The following is a 19,475-nucleotide window of genomic DNA, read 5'->3' as shown; positions in this document are numbered from 1 at the left end:
GAGCCCAGGTGACCCGTGTGCGAGTGCCCTAAGAGTCCCTGCGTCGATGTAAATGAGCGGCAGAGCAGGCCAGGCTGGTGTGCACGGGGCTTGCAGTCCTGCTTTGCTGTGCTGGTTGCTGGGTTCCTCAGCTCCCCTGCACGGCAGACCTGTTTCATAGACTGCAGCAAGGTCAGTGTGACAGCGGAGTTGCTGTGACCTGTACCTGCCGAGATCTTTATCGCAAATCTTAAACGTGTGGCTTCAGTTTTTCAGCTGAGATCGTGTCCTGTGGCAGTTTCCAAAAGCACCTGGGCAGTATTTGACCTTAAATATCTGACCTTTGATTCTGTGGAAACCCTTTGATTAAACATTTTGGAGATGATGTAACGTGTAGAGGGCGTTAGTAAGAATTGAGTCCCCTGGGTCACCGGCGGGCAGGGCCAGGCGTGGCGGTTCTGGCTCAGCCTCCTCTCTTCAGGCCTTCTGAGTCTTCCGCCTAGGGCTGGGGGTCTCTCTGTGGAAGTGATGAGGGTGCCTGTGGGCTTTTCTCCCGGGACCAGAGGATCGGGTGGGGATGGAGAAGCCACCAGAAAGGACCTGGGAGGCAAGGAGCAAGCCCTGAGCGCCAGGCCCTGCAGAGGAACCATCTGGCAAGCGCGGTTTTTATTTTATTTTTGCTTATTTTTGGTTTTTATTATTTTTGAGATTGAGTTTTGCTCTTGCTGTCCAGGCTGGAGTGCAATGGCACCATCTCTGCTTACTGCAACCTCCGCCTCCTGGGTTCAAGCGATTCTCCTGCCTCAGCCTCCTGAGTAGCTGAGACTACAGGTTCCTGCCACCACACCCAGCTAACTTCTGTATTTTTTCTTTTTTTGAGATGGAGTTTCACTCTTAAGTGCAATGGCGCGATCTCGGCTCACCGCAACCTCCGCCTCCTGGGTTCAGGCAATTCTCCTGCCTCAGCCTCCTGAGTAGCTGGGATTACAGGCATGCGCCACCACGCCCAGCTAATTTTTTGTATTTTTAGTAGAGACGGGGTCTCACCATGTTGACCAGGTTGGTCTCGATCTGTTGACCTCGTGATCCACCCGCCTCGGCCTCCCAAAGTGCTGGGATTACAGGTGTGAGCCACCGTGCCTGGCCCTAATTTCTGTATTTTCAATAGAGATGGAGTTTCACCGTGTTGGCCAGGCTGATCTTGAACTTCTGACCTCAGGTGATCCTACTGTCTCGGCCTCCCAAAGTACTGGGATTACAGGCGTGAGCCACCCCGCCTGGCCTTTTATTTTATTTTTTATATATTTTTTGAGACAGGGTCTCGATTGCTGCCCAGGCTGGAGGGCAGTGGCACCGTCACAGCTCATTACAGCCTCAACTTCCTGGGCTCAAGAGATCCTCCCTGACCTCAGCCTTCCAAGTAGCTAGGACTGCAGGTATGCACCACCATGCCTGGCTAATTTTTTTTTTTTTTTTTTTTTTGGTAGAGATGGAGTCTCACTATGTTGCCTAGGCTAGTCTCAAAGTCCTGAACTCAAGCAGTCTGTCCACCTTGGGCTCCCAAAGCTGGGGTCACAGGTGTGAGCTGCACCCAGCTGGAAGCTCAGTTTTAAATGGCTGTTTTCAGGGTCACCAGCTCCATTTCACATGTCTGGCTCCATTTTAGGCTCACGGAATTTGAAGACACCCCCACCAGTCAGCTGACCATTGATGAGTTCATGAAAATTGACTTGGAGGAGGAATGTGATCCACCTTCATACACAGCTGGCCAGAGGAAGCTGCGGATGAAGCAGGTAGTGCTGGCCTTGTCGTCTGGCTGTGCTGGGTTTGTCAGGCCTCGCATCTCAGAGCAGGGTCAGGCCTCTCTTGGGACAGAAGTTGTGCACCCTAACTAGGGCGGTAGTGGAGCTGGTGCCATCCCAAAGCCTCGTGGCTGCTCATCAGTGCTGTGAGCAGCCAGAGGCAGCTCTGGGACGTACCTTGCACAGACTCTGGGAAGTGCCACCTCTCCCCATGGGGGACATAGGCCCACAGCTCCACCTCCACCACTGCGTACCCCTAAGTTCCAGCAGTCTGTGGTCTGTGGGGCACCCGGGAGGCTGTGCTGTGTCCCAGGGCCTCCCTTTACTAACCCTCTTGCCCCGTTCCCTTTCAGCTTGAACAAGTCCTGTCAAAAAAACTGGAGGAGGTTGAAGGTAACCGACCTTCTCGTACAACGCTTCTGTTTTGTCGGGAAAGTTGATTTGGTGCTGACTTTTTGCTTTTCACTTACGACTTCAGGTGAAATATCCAGTTACCAGGATGCAATTGAGATTGAACTGGAAAGCAGCCGACCAAAGGCCAAGGGGGGCCTGGCCAGCCTGGCAAAAGATGGTGAGTCCAGCCCTGGCCTCAGAACTCAAGGTCCATCCGCCTCCCCTTGCCGGCACCTTTCCCACCAGCTGACCTTTGACCCTGTCCCTCCTGTCACCCTTCCTGGACCCTCTGGTCTGTGTGCACAGTCCTGGGGGGTGAGGCTGCCTCCTGCATGGCACTCCGGCTGCACGCTGGGCTGTGGCCCACCAGCTGTTTGTACAGGTTGTCCCCACCTCATCCCCTCCCCTCAGAAGCTCCTGTAAGGTGTACATGGGTTTGATCCAGAAAGGTGGGACAACTCGAAGTCGTGGGCTAGGCTTATTGGCTACAGGTGGAGTCAAAGATTTTGTGATTGGCAAATGGTTGAAAGAGTTATTATCTAAAGACCTGAAGTCGATAGAAAGAAGTGTCTGGGTTAAGGTCAGGGGTTGTGGAGACCAAGGTGTTTGTTACGTAGATGAAGTCTTGTAGGTGGCCACCCTCAGAGGCAATAGATGGAAAAGGTTTTCTTTTCTTTTCTTTTTTGTGAGTCAGAGTCTCTCTCCTGCTTAGACTGGAGTGTAGTGGCACGATCTTGGCTCACTGCAGCCCCCGCCTCCTGGGTTCAAGTGATTCTCGAGCCTCGGCTTCCCAAGTCGCTGGGACTACAGGCACCTGCTGCCACACCCAGCTAATTCTGGTGTTTTTTGTTAGAGACGGGGTTTCACCATGATGGTGGGGCTGGTCTTGAACTCCTGACCTCAGGTGACCTACTTGCCTTGGCCTCCCAAAGTGTTGGGATTATAGGCATGAGCCACTGCCCTCAGACAAATGTTTGCTATTCCGACCTTTAAAATGTGCTAGAATCTCAGCAAATCTTTTCAGGATCAGAAAAAGACCTGGAAAAGGAAGGGGATTCTCTACGGACGATAAGTTTCCCCCACAAAAGATAGCTTTGCAGGGCCACTTCAAAATATGTCAAAGAAATATATTCTGGAGTAAGATATTTCGATTTCTTTGAGGGCCTGCCATCTGTCACATGCTGCTTTGCTAGAGTCAGGCTGGAGTTTGGTATCTGCTTGCTATTGCTTGGTTGATCTTCAGTCTCTGTTTTGATGTTAATGCTGATGAGCTGGGCCTGGACTCCAGTGGGAAGGGCTATAAGAGAGTATAATGAGGCGTTTCTGACCCTGCCCCACTTCCCATCATGGTCTGAACGAGCTTTTCAGGTTTCTCTGAAATCTCCTTGACCAAAAGAAGGGGTTCGTTTGGTTGTTTTTAGGGCTTAGAATTTTATTTTTGGTTTGTATTCTGTACTGTGTGTTTTTTCACTGGGGGGTGGTAGGAGCCATGAGATGGCCTGAGAGGAGAGGCAGGTGGTGGGGAGGCTGTTGCAGGGACCCAGGGTGAAAGACCTGGGCCAACCTGGTCGAACTCTAGAGGCACTTTCAGGGCAGAGCCAACAGTCCCAGGAATTGCTTGTCCACGGAATGTGGCAGCTGTAGCCCCCAAGGCTCTCGGCACCTGCAGCCGGGACCTACTTGCCCAGGGAGGGGCTTCCAGGAGTGTAGGGCACGTTGGGAGCCAGATGTAGGGCTGAGGGCCCCACAGGGTTGTGGGGTGAGCCTTATGCTGTGCTGAGGCACAGGATCCTAGAAATAAAGAGACAGGCCACAGAAGTACAAGGAAAACGCAACTGGGCTCGGGGGGCCACACCACCTATGAGCGGAGTCAGGAGAGGCCCCGAATGTCCAGAAGCGTGAGTATTTATTGTGTATAGGTTAGGGGGCAGGGCAGTGAGTGAAATCATCTTTAAGGACAGTGATAGGGCGTGAGCAATAAAACACGGGGTCCACCCCCATTAGGTCACCTAGGCCAGAAGGCGGACAGTGCACAGCAAGGGGCCCGTTCCCAGGAAGGCAAGGGCCGTGCACAGTAAGGGGTCCACCCCCATTAGGTCACCTAGGCCAGGAGGCGGACAGTGAGCAGCAAGGGGCCCGTTCCCAGGAAGGCAAGGGCCATGCACAGTAAGGGGTCCACCCCCATTAGGTCACCTAGGCCAGGAGGTGGACAGTGCACAGCAAGGGGCCCGTTCCCAGGAAGGCAAGGGCCGTGCGCAGTAAGGGGTCCACCCCCATTAGGTCACCGAGGTTTGAAGGTGGGCCGTGCATGGTGTGCAATACTTCTATCTATGGGCAAACTACTTCTAAGAAGATTTATAGGAGGATGCTTTAAGTCACACAGCAGTGACAGAGCTGTCAGGGTTACCACCACCTTCTGGCAGCTTCCAATGGGTTCTATGGGAAGATGCTTTTCAAGCAGCACAGTAGCAAGAGCTGATAGAGTTCACAGTCACCAAGGTGGATTGCACCTTGGTCTGAGGGCAGCCTTCACCAAGAACTGGAGCAAGGTCCTCCAACTCCTTTACAGGAGGAGTGGCTCTCACCCCAAGCCTGCCATACAGCGGGTATCTTTACAATACTGGACGCTGCCGCCTGGGCCATGGATCCTTGTCCTGGTATAACTGTTTTTCCTAAATCATGCTCTGCACTGTGTCTGCTCTAGGCATTCCTCCGATGATAAGCTGCTTATTCCTTAATTCATGCTCTGCACTGTGTCCGCTCTAGGCATTCCTCCGATTATGAACTAAGATATAATTATAGGTATGTATGTAGGGAAATATTCTTTAGGCACTCACACTATCAACTATTATATGATTATATATAGAGGATTATATAAAGGGATTCTTCAAGCCCTAATTCTATAAACTAATATATGATTATGTAAAGGATTATATAAGAGGAAGTAGCTGAGTAGTAACACTATAAAGTGAGATACTCCTCAAGCCCTAACTGTGCCAGGGTTCTGCTTAGCTCTCATTCCTCTGTGCCTATATGAGGGGTTACCCACACAGAGGTCATCACCTGCTGACGTCTGCTCTCTGGGGATCGGGTGCTTTTTCCAATGGAGCCATTCCTCACCGCGGGGACCCTTCCAGGACTCAGTGCTAGCCAGGAACTTTGTATTGGAACACATTTAGAAGAAAGCAATCTAAGACTTAGGGTGGGTCAGGCATGGTGGTTCATGCCTATAATCGCAGCACTTTGGGAGGCCAGTACAGGTGGACTGCTTGAGTGGAGTTAAGACCAGCTGGTCAGCATAGTGAGACCCCCATCTCTACAAAAAATAAAATTAGCTGGGCATAGGAGTACGTGCCCGTAGTCCCAGCTGCTCAGGAGGCTGAGGCAGGAGGATTACTTGAGCCCAGGGGTTTGACATGCAGTGAGCTGTGATTGAGCCACCATACTTAGGCCTGGGCAACAGAGCCAGACTCTCTCCCTGCTACATACACAAAAAAATCTAGAATGGAATGTTTTAAGATGAGTCTTGACAACCTAAAAGGAAGAAACTGAGGCAAAACTAATTTACATAATTTATTTGGGTCAAGCTTGAGGATTGCAGCTGGTGAGGACACATCAAGTTGCCCTCCCTGAGTATACACTCTGGTGAGCAGCACTTATACACCTGAATTATACTCTGATGAACAGTTACACACCTGAATATATACTCTGGTGAGCAACAGTTACAGACCTGAATATACACTGCTGAGCAGCAGTTACACACCTGAGTATGCACTCCGGCGAGCGGCACTTACACACCTGCGTATACACTCCGGCGAGCGGCACTCACACACCTGAGTATACACTCCGGCGAGCGGCACTCACACACCTGAGAATACACTCCGGCGAGCGGCACTTACACAGCTGAGTATACACTCCGGCGAGCGGCACTTACACACCTGAGTATACACTGGCGAGCGGCACTTAACACACCTAAGTATACACTCGGACGAGCGGCACTTACACACCTGAGTATACACTCCGGCGAGCGGCACTTACACACCTGAGTATACACTCCGGCGAGCGGCACTCACACACCTGAGTATACACTCTGGCGAGCGGCACTCACACACCTGAGTATACACTCCGGCGAGCGGCACTTACACAGCTGAGTATACACTGGCGAGCGGCACTTAACACACCTAAGTATACACTCGGACGAGCAGCACTTACACACCTGAGTATACACTCCGGCGAGCGGCACTTACACACCTGAGTATACACTCTGGCGAGCGGCACTCACACACCTGAGTATACACTCTGGCGAGCGGCACTCACACACCTGAGTATATACTCTGATGAGCAGCAGTTACACATGGACTTTTTTGTTTTTTGGAGATGGAGTCTCACTCCGTCCCCAGGCTGGAGTGCAGGGATACCATCTTGGCTCACTGCAACCTAGGTTCCCTGGGTTCAAGCAATTCTCCTGCCTCAGCCTCCCAAGTAGCTGGAACTACATACATGCCCACCAGGCCAGCTAATTTTATATTTTTTTGTAGAAGTGGGATTTCACCATGTTGGCCAGGTTGGTCTCGAGCTCCTGACCTCGAGCGATCCTGCCCACCTTGACCTCCCAAAGTGCTGGGATGGCAGGAGTGAGCCATCATGCCCAGCCACAAATGAATTTTTAAAGGCAAAAGGGGACCGTGATCGGATGGATACAAAGCTGTTTGCCAGGAAGTGTCATCGACGTACAGCAGTAACATTCATTCGTGATTGTTTCTCGTTCGGGGTCGTTTCTGGCGCGCTCCTGAACACTCGTGTGCAAGTCCTTGTATGGACGTTGATTTCCTTCAGGGTAAATTGCTGGGGTGACATTGCTGGGTTATGTGGAAAGCAAGTGTTTGTCTTTTTTTGTTGTTTTTGAGACGGTCTTATTCTGTCACCCAGGCTGGTATGCAGTGCATTGTAGCTTACCATAGCCTCAGCTTCCTGGGCTCAAGCAGTCCTCCCATCTCAGCCTCCCAAGTAGCTGGGACTGCAGTCAGCACTACCACACCCTGCTAGTTTTTAAATTTTTTCGTAGAGACAGGATCTTGCTGTGTTGCCCAAGCTGGTCTGAAATTCCTGGCTCCAGTGAGCCCCCACACCCTACCTGTCTTCACTAACACCCTCCGTCGTCTCCAGAGGGGTGGCGCCATTGCGTGGAAGCGCAATGTCCGGGAGACACAGCCTGGCGTCTTGTCAGGGCTAGACATTCCGATGGTTGTGAAGCAGGAGCCGTGGTGGTTTCGTTGGCATTTCCTTGAGGACTGAAGGTCTTTGTCCGTGTTTGTTCACCACCCGTCTTTGCTGGAGTCTTTCTTCAGGTCTTGTCCCATGTTTTAATTGGGTCGTGTTTTCTTGTGAAGTTTTGGGAATTCTTCATCTGTTGCGGATTTACGTTCTTTATCAGTTGTGAGATTTGCAGATTAGCCTGTCACTGTCTTTTCATTGTCTTACGATGGCTTTCAGGGGGCAGTTCTTAATGTTTTGGAAATCTGTTTTATCGGTGTTTTATGGATTCTGCTTCTAGAGCCATTAGAAACCTTTCCCTTATCCTAGGCCACAAACTTTTTTTTTACGTTTTTGTCTGAAATGTCTGTACTTGTAGCTCCCCTAGGTCTGTCATCTGCTTTGAGCTGACTTCCGCGTGCAGCGCGTGGCGTGGGCTGAGGCTCGTTCTTTGGCACACAGCCGCCCCGCACTGTGCGCCGACAGCCGTTCTCCAGGTTACCTGGCAGCTTGGCAGCATCGTTTCTTGTTACAAAAGTGGGTGCCCTGGCCCTCTGCCTGGTTAACAGGTGGTGTGTGGATTGTGTATGCCTAGGCTCTGTCGAGGACACCGCATCCAGCTTGTGTGGCGAGGAGGACACGGAGGACGAGGAGTTGGAGGCTGCGGCCAGCCACCTGAACAAGGACTTATACCGGGAGCTCCTGGGTGCCACACCCGGCAGCTCGGAAGCCGCAGGAAGCCCCCAGGGGAGTGGCAGACCCCCGGCCCTGCAGTCCCTGCTGGACCCCCTGCCCACGGCGGCCAGCCTGGGCATCTCAGACTCCATCCGAGAATGTATCTCCTCCCAGAGCAGCGACCCCAGTGAGTTCTGATGGGGTGTGGAGGGCGTTGGGGACATAGGGAGAGTTTTCCGGCTTGTTCCTGTCATGGGGATACCTGGGTGCTGCATCCTCTGTTGGGAGGTGTGGTGTTCTCAAGGAGTGGGGTTGGGTGAGGACACCACCAGCCCCCCCAATGGCCAGTGGGACTGTGTGAGCCTCAGTGGTCCTGGTGTGAAGAACTGGGTGTGTGCCGACACCAGAATGCGGTGGGTCTCGTCAACCTCACTGGGACTGCCTGCAGGCCACAGGGGCCAAATGAGAATGGAGCCCACAGGTTGCACCCAGGAGTCCCACAGGGCCCCGGGGCAGGGACCCATGGCTCCACCCCTCCTCTGCTTGTCCAACATGGTTAGGGGGTTGTCCCTTGCTGAGCTTGGACATAGCAATAATGAGGCAGCCCTGCCCCATAGGGCCCAGGCCAGGCCACCATGCCCGTGCTGCCCCCCTCGCCCTGCCCATTTTTTGGGAGCTCTAGAAGAAAGGTGGGTCCTGTCCCCCATCCCTGCCAGGACAGGCTTCCCTGGCTGAGAGTCTGGACCCTCCTGCAAGGCTTCACGCTCAGGCCCTGCCTCCCATCGGGCACTAGGCCCTGGCCTCTGTAATGCTTCACCCTCAGGCCCTCCACCCTTCAGGCACCACCCGAGGCACAGTGACGCCGAGCAGAAAGGGCCATTCTGGCTGGAGCTGAGGAAGGGCTGTGGGGGGCCTTGAGGACTGCCCGTGAGTGCTGCTGAGGAAGGGCTGTGGGGGGCCTTGAGGACTGCCCGTGAGTGCTGAGAGGAGTCATCTTGGGCCTTGGCCATGGAGCAGCGTGGCAGGAGGGCACCCGGACAGTCTGGCCCGGTGCTGGAGTTTGAATTGGCAGCACGGGGCAGGCGGCTATGGCGGGGGGCTGTGGTGAGGAGGGGCTGTCCCGATTCCAGGCTGTGCAGATGCTGCCTGGACTGCGTGGGGCTGGACAGGTGACAGGCAGGTTTTGGGGTCTCCTGAGCATGATCATGGAAGGCTCCCTCGGGCCTGGACTGTGGAATCATTTCTGTTCCGTCATTTCAATCCCAAGACCTTTGTGTTCAGTGATGGGGAGCTGGCTCCCCCCAACACAGACCCCCATCTCTCTCCATGGCCTGGCCTTTCCTTCCTGCCCAGCTTCCCTGCCCTCCCTCGGTCTTTGGGGCCAGAGAGCCTGCGTCTCCCGATCTTAGTAAGTGGCTGGGGTTTTCCCTTGTGGCTTCAGTGAGCATCCTGCTGGAGCGAAGCATTTATTAAAGAGAGGTGGCCATGTGGGGAAACAGCGCCACCCACCGGTGCAGAGGAGGGGATGGGGTTCTAGAAGGCCCTTGGCCCAGACTCAGAGTCCTGAGCCAGCCCAGGTGGCAGCCACGTTCCCATAAGGAGCTGGCCCCGAGTGATGGTGATGCTGCGCTTCCCTGCAGAAGATGCTTCGGGAGACGGGGAGCTGGACCTCAGCGGCATCGACGACCTGGAGATTGACAGGGTAGGTGGCAGCACCCCTTCCCAGCAGGGGCATGTTGGGAGGGCATGCAGCCCAGGGAACCCCAAGTGGCTGGGCAGGGTTGGCCATCTCCCCTGCCCAGTGCCCAGTGCCCACCCTGCTGGGTGGCCTTCTAGCCATTATTTCTGGACCCACCCCCAGATCCTCTTACCCAGCGTAGGCTCCAGGGCAGCCTGTCCAGAGGCCCCCCGCTTGTACGTGGCCCTTCGCCCCTCTGGGTGCGTAGCCTGTGGCAAGCACAAATTGCACAAATAGCACCGGGGCCGGCCCATCAAGGGGTCTCCAGATGTAAGAGGGCCCCCACTGACTCTGCATGTGCTGTGTGCCCCCAGAATCTAGGGGGTCCAGCCATTGGGACTGGCTCTTTGCAGTTGATTTCAACAGATTTGCTCTCTGTCAGGCAGGAAGTCTCCCCCGATTTCATTGCCACGTGGTGCCTCAGGCCCCTTCAGCCTGGCCCATCTGTTCCCGAGTGGGCAGCTCACACCCTCACTTCGTCTGTTCGTGGGGACCTGTGGCCTGCACTCTGGCTGGCCAGGGTCCTGGTGCCAGCGGGGCTTGCAAGCTGCCCTAGAGGGTCTCACAGAGGTGGCCTGCATGGCTGAACTTGGGATGGGCAAAGGGCAGCGGGTCCCCAGCTCATCCTGAGTGGTGAGGCCTCAGCCTGGGCTCTGACTAAATAGAGGCGGCCCTGGTTCCCCTTCCTCTAACGGTGGAAGGACTTCCTGCTGGCCGGCGCGGCCTTAGCATGCCCCACTTCCTGTGCTCAGTACATCCTGAATGAGTCGGAAGCCCGCGTGAAGGCCGAGCTGTGGATGAGGGAGAATGCTGAGTACCTGCGGGAGCAGAGGGGTAAGCACCACCCGCCCGCCCTGACCCAGGACACGGGGTCCCCAGGCTTGGGGTGTGGGCCCTTAATGACGCTGGCTCCTTTTCTGAACTCTTAGAAAAAGAAGCAAGAATAGCCAAAGAGAAGGAACTCGGCATTTACAAGGAGCACAAGGTGGGCACCTGTGGCACGGGCCTGGCCTTCTCAGGTGTGTCCAGGCTTATGGGGGCAAATGTCTTTGGATGTCCCTTCCCCATGTAACAGGAGGGGCCAGGTCCCAGGGCAGGCAGTTGGAAGCCATACACTCTGGACCCCAGACCCATGCCCTAACCACTGGGTCCTGCCCTGTGCTGGCCACAGGCACCCAACTGCCAGCTTCACCCTAGAGGGCATGTGCTCAGCCTTGGGTGAACTTCCAGACGCAGCAACAGGGCAGACTGTGCTGAGACTCGGGGCTGGTCACTGGGGTCCCTGGGCTTGAGCCCTGCCTCTGTAACCTGGGTTTGCTCCTCTGATGACCTGGGAAGGTCCGAATGTGGTGCCTCCCTGCCCTGTGGTCGTTGTGGTGACTTGGCTCAGCTGCTGGCTCCATGGTTTGAATGTGACTTCGGCTTTGCCCAGTCAGCAGTGGTTGAGTGAGTGAGTGAGTGAAAGGAGAAAATAGGGAGCCACGCCCCTGCCTTTGAGACAGAGTCCTTTGGACCAAGCTGTAGGTGGCTGGGAGGGCAGATATGGGGCCTGCCTAGTTGGGAGGACCCAGGGAGCTTGTGATGAGGGACCTAAGAGCCCAGGGTCTCTGCCCACCCAGCAGCACATCCCAGGCTGTGCTGGGCCAGGTGGAGAGAGGGCAGCAGGGGCGGTGCTGGCTAAGTGGAGGGAGGGCAGCAGGGGCGGTGCTGGCCGCGTGGAGGGAGGGCAGCAGGGGCGGTGCTGGCTAAGTGGAGGGAGGGCAGCAGGGGCGGTGCTGGCCGCGTGGAGGGAGGGCAGCAGGGGCGGTGCTGGCTAAGTGGAGGGAGGGCAGCAGGGGCAGTGCTGGCCGCGTGGAGGGAGGGCAGCAGGGGCGGTGCTGGCTAAGTGGAGGGAGGGCAGCAGGGGCGGTGCTGGCCGCGTGGAGGGAGGGCAGCAGGGGCGGTGCTGGCTAAGTGGAGGGAGGGCAGCAGGGGCGGTGCTGCCTAAGTGGAGGGAGGGCAGCAGGGGCGGTGCTGGCTAAGTGGAGGGAGGGCAGCAGGGGCGGTGCTGGCTAAGTGGAGGGAGGGCAGCAGGGGCGGTGCTGGCTAAGTGGAGGGAGGGCAGCAGGGGCGGTGCTGGCTAAGTGGAGGGAGGGCAGCAGGGGCGGTGCTGGCTAAGTGGAGGGAGGGCAGCAGGGGCGGTGCTGGCTAAGTGGAGGGAGGGCAGCAGGGGCGGTGCTGGCTAAGTGGAGGGAGGGCAGCAGGGGCGGTGCTGGCTAAGTGGAGGGAGGGCAGCAGGGGCGGTGCTGCCTAAGTGGAGGGAGGGCAGCAGGGGCGGTGCTGGCCGCGTGGAGGGAGGGCAGCAGGGGCGGTGCTGGCTAAGTGGAGGGAGGGAAGCAGGGGCGGTGCTGCCTAAGTGGAGGGAGGGCAGCAGGGGCGGTGCTGCCTAAGTGGAGGGAGGGCAGCAGGGGCGGTGCTGGCTAAGTGGAGGGAGGGCAGCAGGGGCGGTGCTGGCTAAGTGGAGGGAGGGCAGCAGGGGCGGTGCTGGCCGCATGGAGAGAGGGCAGCAGGGGCGGTGCTGGCTAAGTGGAGGGAGGGCAGCAGGGGCGGTGCTGGCTAAGTGGAGGGAGGGCAGCAGGGGCGGTGCTGGCCGCATGGAGAGAGGGCAGCAGGGGCGGTGCTGGCCAAGTGGAGGGAGGGCAGCAGGGGCGGTGCTGGCCATGTGGAGGGAGGGCAGCAGGGGCGGTGCTGGCTAAGTGGAGGGAGGGCAGCAGGGGCGGTGCTGGCTAAGTGGAGGGAGGGCAGCAGGGGCGGTGCTGGCCGCATGGAGAGAGGGCAGCAGGGGCGGTGCTGGCTAAGTGGAGGGAGGGCAGCAGGGGCGGTGCTGCCTAAGTGGAGGGAGGGCAGCAGGGGCGGTGCTGGCTAAGTGGAGGGAGGGCAGCAGGGGCGGTGCTGGCCGCATGGAGAGAGGGCAGCAGGGGTGGTGCTGGCTAAGTGGAGGGAGGGCAGCAGGGGCGGTGCTGGCCGTGTGGAGGGAGGGCAGCAGGGGCGGTGCTGGCTAAGTGGAGGGAGGGCAGCAGGGGCGGTGCTGGCTAAGTGGAGGGAGGGCAGCAGGGGCGGTGCTGGCTAAGTGGAGGGAGGGCAGCAGGGGCGGTGCTGGCCGCATGGAGAGAGGGCAGCAGGGGCGGTGCTGCCTAAGTGGAGGGAGGGCAGCAGGGGCGGTGCTGGCTAAGTGGAGGGAGGGCAGCAGGGGTGGTGCTGGCCGCGTGGAGGGAGGGCAGCAGGGGCGGTGCTGGCTCCGAAGTGGTCTGTGGCTCCAGCTCCTAGAATGAGATCCAGGGCCTTTGACCTGGACAGCAGTGCTGGAGTGGATTGTCTGTCTTCACCCAGTCACAGCTCTGCCCTCACATCACAGCGCAGCAGCACGTCACCTGCAGTGTGCACATGGCCCAGCCCTGCCCTGTGCAGGACCCAGGTGTGGCAGGGCCCTGAGGGCTGCACCTGTGGCAGGTTTGGTGCTGTTGCCTTATGGAGGCCCTGCCAACATCCATGCCAGCGCCAGTGCCAGCCCAGATGCACTCACCTGGGAGGGCAGGATTTCACGTGCGCACGCCCAGAGAGTGCCAGGCTGGCCCACATTCTGGAAGGAGGAGGCAGGAGCAGCCCTTCTGAGGCCTTGAGCCAGGCCTCCCCCCGCCGCACTGCTGGCCTCACATGGAGCCCCTGATGGTTGAGCATGGGGGCGTGACTCACGGGAGTCATTCTTGTGTGTTTCCATCAAGCCCAAGAAGTCTTGCAAGCGACGGGAGCCAATCCAGGCCAGCACAGCCAGAGAAGCCATCGAGAAGATGCTGGAGCAGAAGAAGATCTCCAGCAAGATCAACTACAGCGTGCTGCGGGGCCTCAGCAGCGCCGGTGGGGGCAGCCCGCACAGGGAGGATGCCCGGCCCCAGCACAGCGGCAGCGCCAGGAAGCTGTCACGAAGGAGGACGCCAGCCAGCACAAGTGCAGCTGACCCTGTGACCAGTATGGGGAAAAGGTACCGTCCTGTCCTGAGCGGCTGGGTTTCGGGGCAGGAGCCGAAGGTAGGCAGAGAGCTGAGGCTTTGGGTCCTGGAGCTGCTGGGGGCCAGCTGGGGCCACAGAAGTACCTAGAGTGGCATGTGCCACCTGCATGCTGGGGACTGGTGGGCCAACCTTGGGCACGTTGGTTTGGTGGGCTGTGATCCAAGCAGTGGCACCAGCTGTCAGAGGTCCTGCAGGCCAGGCTCTGTTTTGTCCCAGGGATGAGAGGGGACACTCACAGTGGGGTCAGCCCCTTCTCCAGCCTGGGTTTCTGGAGGAGCCTGAGCCCTGCTGCCCTGTGCCTGCTCTGTGCACCGTGGGTGCTCAGCCATCGCTGCCGAGGTGGTGGGTGACAGCAGCCCACTGCTGAGGAGGGAGGATGTGGGTGGAGAACATGGGCTAAGGGACAGTCAAAGGTGGGATGTGCTGGCCTCAGCGTGCGGAGTCTTGAGTCTCTGCAGCTCCATGCAGGGCCGCTGTGGGGTGGCTTGGCCTCAAGTGGCCCTGGCGGAACCCTGCACTCTTTGCTTGGCTCGCCACTGGGTGGTGGCTGCAGGCTCTCCTGACAAGGCCATGAGTGGCTGGGCTCACCTGCTGGGTCTGAGGTGCTCACCACACCATGGCTGGTCCCTGTGTTTCCCTGGCAGTGGAGACAGGGTTGGTGGCTTAGCTCCTGGGTCCATCCCAAGGCTTGGCTCTGGGCCAAGAGTGTCTGCTGGTCCTGCTGCTGCTCCTCAGAAGCTCTTGAGCTGTTTCCAGCTGCATCCATGCATGGGGCGGTGCTGAACCTCTGCAGCCCATCAGGGCCTCCTGTTTTGTGGCAGTTTCTCCTTGGCCTTTTGAGCTGCGAGGCCGGCCGCTCCATCCCCAGTGAGAGTCGGCTGTGTTGTGACCCTGCCCCTGCCCCGGGGCGCCCAGGTGCTGCTCCGTGAGGGAGCCTGCCCTTGTAGGCTGCTGCTTCTTAGCTGGCATCTAATCCCCTCAGGAGGGCCACACGGGCTGTCTCCTCCACATCAGCCACACAGTGGCCCTCGGGGTGTGTTCCGAGCACAGCTCCTGGCATATCTAGGAGGTCAGTGGGCAGAGGTGAAGTCCCAGCAGGCCCGGTGGCTCGGCTCCCCTGTGCGCCAGTACTCAGGTTGGGTCTGAGGCCTGAGTCTGTGTCCTCTGCCTGCCCAGCCAGCCTCTCTTAGCGCTGGGGGTATCCTGTCTTGGTGTGGGTGATTCTGGTGCCTGCTTATAGGGTCACATTCCTGTCTGTCACATCTGACCAGCTGGCCCAGACAGTGTCTGGGTGTGCTTTTGTGTGTCTGTGTCTCCGCATGCATATGTGCCTGTGTCAGTATGCATGCAGGACATGTGTGTGTGCCTGTGTCTATATGCATGCAGTGCATTTGTGTGTGCCTGTGTCGTATGCATGCAGTGTGTGTGTGTGTGCCTGTGTCTGTATGCATGCAGTGCTCGTGAGCCTGTCTGTATGCATACAGTGTGTGTGTGTGCCTGCGTCTGTATGCATGCAGTGTGTGTGTGCCTGTGTCAGTATGCATGCAGGACGTGTGTGTGTGCCTGTGTATGCATGCAGTGTGCGTGCTCCTGTGTATGCATCCAGTGTGTGTTTGCCTGTGTCTGTTTGCATGCAGTGTGTGTGCCTGTGTCTGTATGCATGCAGGACGTGTGTGTGTGCCTGTGTCGTATGCATGCAGCACATGTGTGTGCCTGTGTCTATGCAGTGCACGTGCGCCTGTGTCTGTATGCATGCAGTGCACGTGAGCCTGTCTGTATGCATGCAGTGTGTGTGTGTGCCTGCATCTATATGCATGCAGTATGTGCGCATGCGCCTGTGTCTGTATGCGTGCAGTGTGTGCTCCTGTGTCTGTATGCGTGCAGTGTGTGTGCTCCTGTGTCTGTATGCGTGCAGTGCGTGTGCTCCTGTGTCTGTATGCATGCAGTGTGTGTGCTCCTGTGTCTGTATGCGTGCAGTGTGCGTGCTCTTGTGTCTGTATACGTGCAGTGCGTGTGCACCTGTGTCTGTATGCATTCAGTGTGTGCACATGCGCCTTTGTGTGCATGCAGTGTGTGTGCCTGTGTCTGTATGCAGTGTGCGTGCACCTTTGTGTGCATGCAGTGTGTGTGTGTGCCTGCGTCTGTATGCATGCAGTGTGTGCGCGCATCTGTGCAGTGCATGTGCACACTGCATTTGTGCATTGGTGCACTCAGTGTGTGTGCATGTGTACCTATGTCAACATGCAGTGTGTGCCTGTATCTGTGTCTGCATACAGTGTGTGTGTGTGTGTCCGTTTAAGTTTTTATGTGAAATGCAGGTGTGCATGCCTATGTGTCTCTGCAGGCAGTGTGTGCACGTGTGTACATGCATGCACGTGTGTACATGCAACGCATGTGTGCCTGTAGGTCTGCAGTGTGTGCGTGTCTGTGTGGTGTACACTTGCGTCCTTTCATGTCTCTGTATACACAGTGCATGTTTGTTTCTCTGTGTGCATGGGGCATGTGTGTCTTAAGACTTGAGTGTGTGCAGTATGTGTGCATGTCTGAGTGTGCACACAATGTGTGCATCTGTGTATCTGTATGTGTGCAGTGTGTACATACATCTCGTGTTTGTGCACTGCTTCCTGCATTGGAAACCCATCAATCTCCCACCCCAAGTGGCCGGGATCTGATTCCTGAATGTTTAGTATTCTGAGAAAGAAGCATGAAGACCTTAGGGCTGGGGAACTGCGACTCACTGCACTGTTACCCCCACCCAGGCCTGGGCAGCTCTGGCAGTTCCAGTTGGGCAGGGGAGAGAAGGGGCTGCCTCGGGACAGAAGGGCAGGTCCTGGTTGCCTTTGCAGCCTGTGGGGGCAGCTTTTCACCCACACTTGGGTGACGAAAAGGACTTGGACCTCTTGGAAGGCAGCTGAGGCTCTGACCTGGGGAGGGAGGTGGGGAGGAACCACCTAGGAAGGGCTCAGCTGAGGAGGCACCACCTCAGCCCAGTGACCACAGCGGCCCTCAGCAGCAGTGGTGCTGCCTTGGGTGGCCCAGCGGTGACAGCCTCTCCTCGCTGTGGGGGACCAGCCTGAGCTGTACCCCCATTCCCTTTGGCTGCTGCTGGCTGCCCAGCCCATCTCCCTGTGGCCACCTGCCCCTGGACCCGTGTTGTGATACATGCTTTCATTGATGGCAGATAGCTGCAGAACCTGAGCTGGGCCACGCAGGGGTGTGGGCAGTTGCTCCCTCCGAGCTTGTCTCCTCCTCACTTGGTGGGCACTTGGGCTGCTTTGACCCTCGGGTCTCCCTCCAGGCCAGGCAGGTCAGTCTGCCCTCATGCCTGAGTATCCCACTCTGGGGACAGGCAGAGGGGCCAATGTGGGTCTTGGGCCCCAGCGCCAATCTCTGGAAGGGGGACAAAAGGGAACCCAGTAGATGAGCCGCGCTCCTGCCTGCTTACAGGCTCTAGGGTCCCCCTAGGCTGGGCTGCAGCCAGGCTTCAGCTGAGCGGGGTCAGCACGTGTGGCGTGGCTGTGAGAGGCAGCAGTCTGAGCACAGTGGTGGGTTTGTGTGAATGATGGGGGCAATAACCCACATCCTCGTGCCCCTGGCTGGGGACTCCCCTACAGGCCAAGGCTGTGGCCGAGGTGATGCCAGGTGGGAGCTTGTTCTCCAGGTGCTCTCAGACCGTCACATGTAGAAGGGAAGCCCCTGAGGCAGCCCCCAGGGGCCCTTTCCGTTCAGCCCCCTGAACATCATGCACCCTCTCTCTAGCCAGGCTTTGCAGGATTAGAGAGCTCTGTGGCCCCCAGGGTGAGGCGTGGCACAGCTGCCTTCTGGTTCCAGAAAAGCTGGACTTGTCTGTCAGAATCTGGGGTCAGTGCTTCAGGACCCTGTGGCTTCAATCTTGGCATGTCCCTAGTGCCAGGTGGGGGAGGGAGAGTGTGTCCCTACAGAAAGCCCACCCTCCTGACAGCACTGCTCTCCCTGTGGCCCCATGTTCCTGCCCGCCAGCATCTGCTTCTCTCTGGTCAAGGCACGGTCTGCTGAAACCAGAGAAATTGCCTTTTCTGGACATTGCAATGAGCTGAGATCGTGATACTGCACTCCAACCTGGTGACGGAGTGAGACTCCATCTGAAAAAAAAAAAGTTATCTCCTTGGGCTGGCAGAGTCTCAGGGCGTCCTCAAACAGGGCCTGCTGGCTTGACCTTCCAGAGCATGAGTCTGCTGGTGGCTTAGTCCCCTGCACCAAGATCAGGCTTCCGACCCAACCGCTGGGCCTGCGTGGTGGGAGAGACCGGTGACACCGGTGACTCCTGAAGATCAGCCTGCTGAGAAGCTCTGCCCAAGGGCTGGCCTCCATCCCCAGAGGCCCCGGCTCCACTGCACAGTGGGCCTGGGGTGGGGGCAGGGAGGGCATCAGCGCGGTGAGCACTGATGGAGTGCACAGAGACCACCAAGGGGGGCCGCTCAGGCTCCTGCTGCCTGCAGACTGTGGGGAGGAGCGGAGCAGCTGAGGCTTCTGGGGAGCCTCACGGGGAGTCTGGGGCCTCAGCCCGGCCCACACCTGCTGTCAGCTTCACCCTGCACGGAGATCCGTTGCTGTGTTTTGCGAATGTCCACCTGTCACGGGGACCATTCCCAGTGTCCTGAGGATTCATCTGACCAGTCACAGCAGGGCAGGGCCAGGCCTCAGCCCCCACCATCTTCCCACACAGCTGTGCCAGAGGGAAGGGCTCTGCCCCTCTGCATTCTTTCCACAGGCCTTGAGGCCTCTCGTTGCCCACCCGACAGCCCTGTGTGGCCATGCCATGGGTTCAGAGGGATGCCTGTGTTCTCTCCCTTGGGGTCCCGTCTTCCTGGGGGCTCCAGCAGTCTCTAAGAAGACTGGCATGTAGAAGGCACCTTTGGCCTGTGTGTGGCAGGCTGGTGAGGGGCCTGTGCAGGGTATTATCAGCAGAAATAGGGAGTGCCCTGGGCCTGGCGGGGTTGGGGGAGCAGACTCAGGTCTTAGAGTGCCCCCTTCATCCTCTCCACTCCCTGGGTGAGATGGGGCACCAGGGCAGCTCCTTGGGGGCTTGTGCACTGTTGGAAGGAGGTGGGCTGGGAGGGGCGTCTGCGGCCTCTGTGTCTGCGTCGTGTGCCCCCATCAAGAATGAGTGGGTCAGTGCTGTGCTGCTGTTCGGTGAGCACTGACGGAGCGCACAGAGGCTGCCACAGACCCAGACATCCAGAGGGAACGAGAGAAGGTTGGTTAGCGCTGGAGAGTGAAGACGGACGAGAGTGGGCCGGCTGGATGGGTGTGGGGGCGAGGGCTGAGGCCGCTGCACTCTGCTTCCTTTTGCAGGTTGAGGCCTCTGGTGTCTACACAGCCAGCAAAGAAGGCAGCCACTGGAGAGGTGCGTTGTCCCCGTAGCCAGGGACGGGGGGTCCTCGGGAGGCAGCCCACCCGTTCCTTCCTGGGCCTAGATGCTTGGTCTGTGAGCCCAGGGACAGCACCCGCCCCTGCTGCCCCACACTGGCCTGGTGTGGGCAGAGAATCGGGGCCCAAGGAAGGTGGGGACCATTGCGTGCCTGCTGCTCAGCGCTTGGCCGAGGGGGC

At 57.9% G+C, this 19,475-nt stretch overlaps 1 protein-coding gene across 11 annotated transcripts in view; it reads left to right on the top strand.

Annotated features, from left to right (window-relative positions):
- BRF1 (BRF1 general transcription factor IIIB subunit) overlaps positions 1–19,475 on the top strand; it is a 72,403-nt gene that overhangs the window by 50,302 nt on the left and 2,626 nt on the right. For all 11 annotated transcript variants that reach the window (XM_035261734.3, XM_078335894.1, XM_035261733.3 and 8 more), the window contains 9 exons: positions 1,646–1,772; positions 2,135–2,174; positions 2,260–2,352; positions 8,023–8,289; positions 9,743–9,804; positions 10,593–10,674; positions 10,770–10,825; positions 13,602–13,858; positions 19,221–19,272. In XM_035261734.3, the coding sequence (XP_035117625.1) occupies positions 1,646–1,772; positions 2,135–2,174; positions 2,260–2,352; positions 8,023–8,289; positions 9,743–9,804; positions 10,593–10,674; positions 10,770–10,825; positions 13,602–13,858; positions 19,221–19,272 (1,036 nt within the window). The remainder of the gene's footprint in view (positions 1–1,645; positions 1,773–2,134; positions 2,175–2,259; positions 2,353–8,022; positions 8,290–9,742; positions 9,805–10,592; positions 10,675–10,769; positions 10,826–13,601; positions 13,859–19,220; positions 19,273–19,475) is intronic.

The sequence above is a fragment of the Callithrix jacchus genome, chromosome 8 (genome assembly GCF_049354715.1).
Source record: "Callithrix jacchus isolate 240 chromosome 8, calJac240_pri, whole genome shotgun sequence".
In the NCBI taxonomy this organism is placed as follows: Eukaryota; Metazoa; Chordata; class Mammalia; order Primates; family Cebidae; genus Callithrix; species Callithrix jacchus.
The sequence above is the reverse complement of the archived record's forward strand: the minus strand, read 5'-3'. Positions and strand labels throughout refer to the sequence as shown.